This window comes from Xyrauchen texanus, chromosome 40 (assembly GCF_025860055.1).
Source record: "Xyrauchen texanus isolate HMW12.3.18 chromosome 40, RBS_HiC_50CHRs, whole genome shotgun sequence".
NCBI classification, from domain to species: domain Eukaryota; kingdom Metazoa; phylum Chordata; class Actinopteri; order Cypriniformes; family Catostomidae; genus Xyrauchen; species Xyrauchen texanus.
In genome coordinates, this window is record NC_068315.1 from 20,908,117 (window position 1) to 20,917,662 (window position 9,546).

Here is a 9,546-nt window from a genome sequence, read left to right on the forward strand (position 1 = left end):
AGCATTGATGAATGTGCATACAGGAAGTAACTTATGGTTTCAATAAACACAGAGGTCCTCCTTTTGAAAGATATTTTAATTGTGACCAATCAAATCTTACAGTAATAAACCATGTCACTGTTTACGACATTATATTTAATCAATGTACAATATAAGAAACAACATTAACTTATCAAGCACAGTGTCTCACAAATACCCTTAAACAGAAAACAGTATGGGAACATCAGAAATATCTTTCATCTCAGAAATGTAGTCCTATTATTGTAACAGCAAGTGTAGCCGATTTTTTTGTGATAAAGTGCAAAAGCTGTCTGTGATACCTGGTGCAAAATCATCCTAAACTCAGATGGTAACTTGTGACGGACCTACTGGTGCTGCAAGTCTTGTCCTCTTTTGGCCTTTCAACTTGATTTTGTTAACATTGCAGCAATTTTGTGGAATTGTAGTCTCTTTGAAATATCTAGTGGCGTCTCATTTTTCTGTAAGGGAAAAAAGACATCTCAAAATCAAAATGATCACAAAATGTGCACATACCGATTTCAGTGTTAATTTTTCAACATTACTTTTTTTCTATTACAAAAACAAATATTGTTAACTTGCATATATTAAGCAACTTCAACTTTAACCATACTTTCAAATAAGCCAGTGGAAAAAAATCACATGTACAATGTTTCACATCTACAAATAAACGGATCATCACCAGTTTCAGAATCTCTCAAGTCTCCAACAACTGCATTTTACCCAAGCAATCTTTAAATCTACTTACATTAATACACTTACCATATTTTTAGTTGACATTATCCTAAATGTCAACTTAACTGCAAATGTGAGAAATTTATTTCCTCCTACTTAGATCTCCATTATGTTCATTTTAAATTATTTTCTTGAAAAATATTCAAATAAAATAACACGTGATTCTCAGCCCAAAAAATTTATTAATTTGTTGAGTTCTATCTTTATCTACCAAGTTGCAACAGACCATTAATCTAAAGTATATTGGAAGACTAATTATTTTATTGTGATTTTATAACTTAATTTGTCTGACTAACATTGGGATATTTTACCATCATCAATTTTACCACCATTTTATAAAAGCAATATTCCACTGGATGCCTTGTGCTGTTGCGATTTTACGTTTCATTAATTGCCAAAGACCACATGAAGAAGTAATTAACTTACTTTGTTCTGTATTGAAACATCTGCATTTTTCTTCACTAACAATGGTATTATCCTTTGACTTTTCCTTTGGCAAGCATAGTGAAGTCCTGTGTTCCCTTTCTAAAATTATGCAAAAACACAGATAACAACATGAACATTTTGTCAGGATTAGATCTACAAAAAATACTCCAACTTCTCAAATAAAAAAACTTCTCTACTTACATAGTCTACAGCGTTTATGTCTACCTTACTGGCCAACAAGAGCTCCATCAGTTTTACATTTTTTCTAAGTTTCTGCTCCTTTTGAGAGAGAAAATGTGCAATGCTTTAATGTAGTATAATTAAACATATACAAAAAAACAATAATAAAAAAAAAAATCACAATTTATGTCTGATGCAAGAACACCAATATTACCACATTTTATCCTTATCCATGTAATCACAGGGAAATTCCTCCATTTCACAAGCCATATTCAATGTTCTGGATTTTCAACATAACCACAAGTCTCTTCTTGCACATATAGTTACTAGCCTGTTCCAGAACATGACACTGCTAGAACAGAGGGATAACTTACCATAATGAGATAGCCAATTAACAGGATAGGCATTAAAATAGCAATCATCAGGTAGTCCAAGAAGGAAAATGTTCTTCTTGTAGCATAGTGCAAACAAGTTCTTGCTTTCTAAAGGAAGAATACACATATGGATATGTTTGAGCAAAACAAGCAATTTGACTACACAAAATCACCATCAGTAAAATGTGCCCATGTTCAGGCCATGTACACAATGCAGATAAACATGGGTGCCATTCCATTTTGTACAAAAAGAATTCAGTTATTTATAGAAGAGAGTGTCATTCGCTTTCTACAATGGTATTCACTCCCGAGACATTTAGGTAGTGACAACAATGTATTATGCACAGAACTGAACCTTAACTTCTTGTTAATGATCTAGTTCTCTTCTTCTAGCAGTTTCTAAACATTGCCAAACGAGAATACTTCTTACACTAAATAACAGATGGCATCACTATGTCAGCCATCACAAATTCTGGAGAGAGCCTATTTTCCATACACCCACAGAATGATAATTTAGGTTATCAAGGGATAAAATCACCCAAAAAAGAAAATTCTCTCATCATTTACTCACCCTCATGCCATCCTAGACTTTCTTCTGCAGAACACAAACAAAGATTTTTAGAATATATCAGCTCAGTAGGTCCATACAATGAAAGTGAACGGCGACCAGAACTTTGAGTCTCCAAAAAGCACATAAAGGTAGCATAAAAGTAATCATATGACTCCAAACTTAAATCTACATCTTTAGAAGTGATATGATAGGTGTGGGTGAGAAACCGATAAATATTACAGATCAGTATCTCCACCTTTAAACAGTCCTGACCAGTAGGTGTCATGGAGATATACAGGAAGAAATCAAAACGGCAAAAGTGGACATTTATAGAAAAAAGATTTTAATATTGTTCCATTCTCACCCACACCTATTATATTGCTTCTGAAGACAGGGATTAAACCACTGGAGTCATGTGGATTACTTTTATGCTGCCTTTATGTGCTTTTTGGGGATCACCATTCACTTGTATGGACCTATAGAGCTGAGATATGCTTCTAAAAATCTTGTGTTCTGCCGAAGGAAAAAAAAAGTCATGCACATCTGGGATGGCATGAGGCTGAGTACATGATAAGAGAAATTTCATTGTTAGGTGAACTATCCCTTTAAAGTAAATTATTGCATACTAGCTTCATTCATCAAGTAAACCAATCTGAAATCAGCATATGCTAAAGATTGCCGCGAATGGTTTTCGATGGCATTATGACAGTAAGATGAGACAGGATTCGTTTCCATCTCCTGACACTCAACACGTGCGCAGTACCTTATTTCTGATGGACACATTAGCATTGTGATCTAGAAGGTATTTGATCATCCTGAGGTTTCCACGTCTGCAGGCAGCTATGATTGGTGTGTCTCCAGTACCCTGATCTTGAACATTTACATTTCCAGCATCGGCCGAGATCAATTCTTGCACCTTGCGGATGTCATCATCATAGGCTGCCTGACACATGGGCTATGGAAAGAAAGCAGCACAAAACATGATTACTTGCAAGTCCACAAAACATTCAGTGATCTCATGTGTAGCGCATTTAATGAGTAAAAAGGATTGAAACATAATAAGATAATGTCCATGGCATGTGATGATGTGTTTGATAAGACGATATCAGACATCGTGAAATGCAAAACTGGTCTTGTGACATGTCAAGAATGACAGTTAAGTGAACATACACACACCCTTTCCAAACACAAAATTGCAACAGAGCTAACAGTGTTACATCCTATTTAAATAACAAACAGTGCCCAATTATTTATGTAGACTATACAATATATTTTCAGGTAAATGTAAAAAAGGAGACTAGAAAATAGCTCACGTCACTCACCTCTGAATACAATATACCCATTTAGCTTCCACTGCCCCTAAGGCGAAACAAAATGGCAGTTGAAAACCTTAATCCGGACTGTTGAGAATATAAAACTAACAGCTCCTCGCTGACTCGTTTGCTCCTTCTAACCTGCGAAAACTCAACAGCGGCGAAGTGCTTCAGATAAGGGTGTGGTGGTCATTGAACGCTGACGCAGCCGAAATAGCGTCATCACGCCTGTTCAGGTGTGTTGCAATAGCTTCACTTGAAACGAGTTACTCAAATGTTAATATTCAATTCAAATTATTAGGGTTTTCAGAGAATGGAGTATCTGTTAAACTAGAAAACACCATGTTTTCTGCCATGAGTGTGCAATCTTTTGTTCTTGTAACAGAGGTTCAGGGGAAAATGGAAATAAACCACACCAAAATAAAGTCACAACACAACAGATTTCAGCCATGACGAAATTAATTCACAATAAAACAATTTTGTTATGTTATTACTAAATTATGTTGTGACTATTTTGTTGTGTTGTGGCTTGTTTATGTTGTGTTATGGCTTATTTTTGTTGTGACTATTTTGTTATGTTGTGGCTATTTTGTTGTGTTGTGGCTAATTTATGTTGTGCTATTTTGTTGTGTTGTGGTTTGTTTATGTTGTGCTATTTTGTTGTGTTGTGGCTTGTTTCTGTTGTGTTATGGCTTATTTATGTTGTGTTTTGGCACAGAGCTGGGATATGTTGTGGCTTATTTCTGTTGTGTTATGGCTTATGTATGTTGTGTTGTGGCTTGTTTATGTTGTGCTATTTTGTTGTGTTGTGGCTTATTTCTGTTGTGTTATGGCTTATGTATGTTGTGCTATTTTGTTGTGTTGTGGCTTGATTATGTTGTGCTATTTTGTTGTGTTGTAGCTTATATCTGTTGTGTTATGGCTTATGTATGTTGTGTTGTGGCTTGTTTATGTTGTGCTATTTTGTTGTGTTGTGGCTTATGTATGTTGTGCTATTTTGTTGTGTTGTGGCTTGTTTATGTTGTCTTATTTTGTTGTGTTGTGGCTTATTTCTGTTGTGCTATTTTGTTGTGCTGTGGCTTATTTCTGTTCTGTTGTGGCTTATGTATGTTGTGTTGTGGCTTGTTTATGTTGTGCTATTTTGTTGTGTTGTGGCTTATTTCTGTTCTGTTGTGGCTTATGTATGTTGTGCTATTTTGTTGTGTTATGGCTTATTTATGTTATGCTATTTTGTGTGTGGCTTATGTGTTGTGCTATTTGTTGTGTTATGGCTTATTTATGTTATGCTATTTTGTGTTGTGGCTTATTTTGTTTTGTTGTGACTTATGTATGTTGTGTTATGGCTTATTTATGTTGTGCTATTTTGTTGTGTTGTGGCTTAATTTGTTGTGTTGTGGCTTATGTATGTTGTGTTATGGCTTATTTATGTTGTGCTATTTTGTTGTGTTGTAGCTTATGTATGTTGTGTTATGGCTTATTTATGTTGTGCTATTTTGTTGTGCTATTTTGTTGTGTTGTGGATTATGTATGTTGTGTTATGGCTTATGTATGTTGTGTTGTGGCTTGTTTATGTTGTGCTATTTTGTTGTGTTGTTGCTTATTTCTGTTGTGTTATGGCTTATGTATGTTGTGTTGTGGCTTGTTTATGTTGTGCTATTTTGTTGTGTTGTGGCTTATTTCTGTTCTGTTGTGGCTTATTTCTGTTGTGTTATGGCTTATTTATGTTGTGCTATTTGGTTGTGTTGTGGCTTATGTATGTTGTGTTATGGCTTATTTATGTTGTGTTGTGGCTTATTTTGTTGTGTTGTGGCTTATGTATGTTGTGTTATGGCTTATTTATGTTGTGCTATTTTGTTGTGTTGTGGCTTATTTTGTTGTGTTATGGCTTATTTATGTTGTGTTATGGCTTATTTATGTTGTGCTATTTTGTTGTGTTGTGGTTTATTTTGTTCTGTTGTGGCTTATGTATGTTGTGTTATGGCTTATTTATGTTGTGCTATTTTGTTGTGTTGTGGCTTATGTATGTTGTGTTGTGGCTTATTTCTGTTGTGCTATTTTGTTGTGTTGTGGATTATGTATGTTGTGTTGTGGCTTGTTTATGTTGTGCTATTTTGTTGTGTTGTGGCTTATTTCTGTTGTGCTATTTTGTTGTGTTGTGGATTATGTATGTTGTGTTGTGGCTTATTTCTGTTGTACTATTTTGTTGTGTTGTGGCTTATGTATGTTGTGTTGTGGCTTGTTTATGTTGTGCTATTTTGTTGTGTTGTGGCTTATTTCTGTTCTGTTGTGGCTTATTTATGTTGTGTTATGGCTTATGTATGTTGTGTTGTGGCTTGTTTATGTTGTGCTATTTTGTTGTGTTGTGGCTTATTTCTGTTCTGTTGTGGCTTGTGTTTATTTTGTTGTGCTATTTTGTTGTGTTGTGGCTTATTTCTGTTCTGTTGTGGCTTATTTCTGTTGTGTTGTGGATTATGTATGTTGTGTTATGGCTTATTTATGTTGTGGCTTATTTTTTGTGTTGTGGCTTATTTATGTTGTGTTGTGGCTTATTTTTTTGTGTTGTGGCTTATGTATGTTGTGTTATGGCTTATTTATGTTATGTTGTGGCTTATTTTTTTGTGTTGTGGCTTATTTATGTTGTGTTGTGGCTTATTTTTTTGTGTTGTGTTTATGTATGTTGTGTTATGGCTTATGTATGTTGTGTTATGGCTTATTTATGTTGTGCTATTTTGTTGTGTTGTGGCTTATGTATGTTGTGTTATGGCTTATTTATGTTGTGCTATTTTGATGTGTTGTGGCTTATGTTGTGTTGTGGCTTATTTCTGTTGTGCTATTTTGTTGTGTTGTGGATTATGTATGTTGTGTTATTTTGTTGTGTTGTGGCTTGTTTATGTTGTCTTATTTTGTTGTGTTGTGGCTTATTTCTGTTGTGCTATTTTGTTGTGTTGTGGATTATGTATGTTGTGCTATTTTGTTGTGTTGTGGCTTGTTTATGTTGTCTTATTTTGTTGTGTTGTGGCTTATTTCTGTTGTGCTATTTTGTTGTGCTGTGGCTTATTTCTGTTCTGTTGTGGCTTATGTATGTTGTGTTGTGGCTTGTTTATGTTGTGCTATTTTGTTGTGTTGTGGCTTATTTCTGTTCTGTTGTGGCTTATGTATGTTGTGCTATTTTGTTGTGTTATGGCTTATTTATGTTATGCTATTTGGTTGTGTTGTGGCTTATTTTGTTTTGTTGTGACTTATGTATGTTGTGTTATGGCTTATTTATGTTGTGCTATTTTGTTGTGTTGTGGCTTATTTTGTTGTGTTGTGGCTTATGTATGTTGTGTTATGGCTTATTTATGTTGTGCTATTTTGTTGTGTTGTAGCTTATGTATGTTGTGTTATGGCTTATTTATGTTGTGCTATTTTGTTGTGCTATTTTGTTGTGTTGTGGATTATGTATGTTGTGTTATGGCTTATGTATGTTGTGTTGTGGCTTGTTTATGTTGTGCTATTTTGTTGTGTTGTTGCTTATTTCTGTTGTGTTATGGCTTATGTATGTTGTGTTGTGGCTTGTTTATGTTGTGCTATTTTGTTGTGTTGTGGCTTATTTCTGTTCTGTTGTGGCTTATTTCTGTTGTGTTATGGCTTATTTATGTTGTGCTATTTGGTTGTGTTGTGGCTTATGTATGTTGTGTTATGGCTTATTTATGTTGTGTTGTGGCTTATTTTGTTGTGTTGTGGCTTATGTATGTTGTGTTATGGCTTATTTATGTTGTGCTATTTTGTTGTGTTGTGGCTTATTTTGTTGTGTTATGGCTTATTTATGTTGTGTTATGGCTTATTTATGTTGTGCTATTTTGTTGTGTTGTGGATTATGTATGTTGTGTTGTGGCTTGTTTATGTTGTGCTATTTTGTTGTGTTGTGGCTTATTTCTGTTGTGCTATTTTGTTGTGTTGTGGATTATGTATGTTGTGTTGTGGCTTATTTCTGTTGTGCTATTTTGTTGTGTTGTGGCTTATGTATGTTGTGTTGTGGCTTGTTTATGTTGTGCTATTTTGTTGTGTTGTGGCTTATTTCTGTTCTGTTGTGGCTTATTTATGTTGTGTTATGGCTTATGTATGTTGTGTTGTGGCTTGTTTATGTTGTGCTATTTTGTTGTGTTGTGGCTTATTTCTGTTCTGTTGTGGCTTGTTTATGTTGTGCTATTTTGTTGTGTTGTGGCTTATTTCTGTTCTGTTGTGGCTTATTTCTGTTGTGTTGTGGATTATGTATGTTGTGTTATGGCTTATTTATGTTGTGGCTTATTTTTTGTGTTGTGGCTTATTTATGTTGTGTTGTGGCTTATTTTTTTGTGTTGTGGCTTATGTATGTTGTGTTATGGCTTATTTATGTTATGTTGTGGCTTATTTTTTTGTGTTGTGGCTTATTAATGTTGTGTTGTGGCTTATTTTTTTGTGTTGTGTTTATGTATGTTGTGTTATGGCTTATGTATGTTGTGTTATGGCTTATTTATGTTGTGCTATTTTGTTGTGTTGTGGCTTATGTATGTTGTGTTATGGCTTATTTATGTTGTGCTATTTTGATGTGTTGTGGCTTATGTTGTGTTGTGGCTTATTTCTGTTGTGCTATTTTGTTGTGTTGTGGATTATGTATGTTGTGTTATTTTGTTGTGTTGTGGCTTGTTTATGTTGTCTTATTTTGTTGTGTTGTGGCTTATTTCTGTTGTGCTATTTTGTTGTGTTGTGGATTATGTATGTTGTGCTATTTTGTTGTGTTGTGGCTTGTTTATGTTGTCTTATTTTGTTGTGTTGTGGCTTATTTCTGTTGTGCTATTTTGTTGTGCTGTGGCTTATTTCTGTTCTGTTGTGGCTTATGTATGTTGTGTTGTGGCTTGTTTATGTTGTGCTATTTTGTTGTGTTGTGGCTTATTTCTGTTCTGTTGTGGCTTATGTATGTTGTGCTATTTTGTTGTGTTATGGCTTATTTATGTTATGCTATTTGGTTGTGTTGTGGCTTATTTTGTTTTGTTGTGACTTATGTATGTTGTGTTATGGCTTATTTATGTTGTGCTATTTTGTTGTGTTGTGGCTTATTTTGTTGTGTTGTGGCTTATGTATGTTGTGTTATGGCTTATTTATGTTGTGCTATTTTGTTGTGTTGTAGCTTATGTATGTTGTGTTATGGCTTATTTATGTTGTGCTATTTTGTTGTGCTATTTTGTTGTGTTGTGGATTATGTATGTTGTGTTATGGCTTATGTATGTTGTGTTGTGGCTTGTTTATGTTGTGCTATTTTGTTGTGTTGTTGCTTATTTCTGTTGTGTTATGGCTTATGTATGTTGTGTTGTGGCTTGTTTATGTTGTGCTATTTTGTTGTGTTGTGGCTTATTTCTGTTCTGTTGTGGCTTATTTCTGTTGTGTTATGGCTTATTTATGTTGTGCTATTTGGTTGTGTTGTGGCTTATGTATGTTGTGTTATGGCTTATTTATGTTGTGTTGTGGCTTATTTTGTTGTGTTGTGGCTTATGTATGTTGTGTTATGGCTTATTTATGTTGTGCTATTTTGTTGTGTTGTGGCTTATTTTGTTGTGTTATGGCTTATTTATGTTGTGTTATGGCTTATTTATGTTGTGCTATTTTGTTGTGTTGTGGTTTATTTTGTTGTGTTGTGGCTTATGTATGTTGTGTTATGGCTTATTTATGTTGTGCTATTTTGTTGTGTTGTGGCTTATGTATGTTGTGTTGTGGCTTATTTCTGTTGTGCTATTTTGTTGTGTTGTGGATTATGTATGTTGTGTTGTGGCTTGTTTATGTTGTGCTATTTTGTTGTGTTGTGGCTTATTTCTGTTGTGCTATTTTGTTGTGTTGTGGATTATGTATGTTGTGTTGTGGCTTATTTCTGTTGTGCTATTTTGTTGTGTTGTGGCTTATGTATGTTGTGTTGTGGCTTGTTTATGTTGTGCTA

General features: G+C 34.3%; 1 protein-coding gene across 1 annotated transcript; it reads right to left on the bottom strand.

Annotated features, from left to right (window-relative positions):
* Positions 1-58: 58 nt before the first annotated feature.
* On the bottom strand, positions 59-3,773 carry ankrd22 (ankyrin repeat domain 22). The gene is made up of 6 exons (XM_052112707.1): positions 3,606-3,773; positions 3,047-3,238; positions 1,734-1,841; positions 1,381-1,458; positions 1,180-1,278; positions 59-479 (listed from the first exon to the last, which is right to left on the bottom strand). Exons 1-6 carry the CDS (start codon positions 3,624-3,626, stop codon positions 402-404), a joined length of 576 nt encoding a protein of 191 aa, XP_051968667.1. The 5' UTR covers positions 3,627-3,773; the 3' UTR covers positions 59-401.
* Between the last annotated feature and the right edge of the window lie 5,773 nt (positions 3,774-9,546).

Coding starts and splice junctions, on each gene's coding strand:
- ankrd22 (XM_052112707.1), bottom strand. CDS start 3,626: ATGGGTATATTGTATTCAGAG. Junction 1,842..3,046: donor ATGTGTCCATCAGAAATAAG/GTACTGCGCACG, acceptor TTCTTCCTTTAG/AAAGCAAGAACTTGTTTGCA. Junction 480..1,179: donor ATGTTTCAATACAGAACAAA/GTAAGTTAATTA, acceptor TTTCCCTTACAG/AAAAATGAGACGCCACTAGA.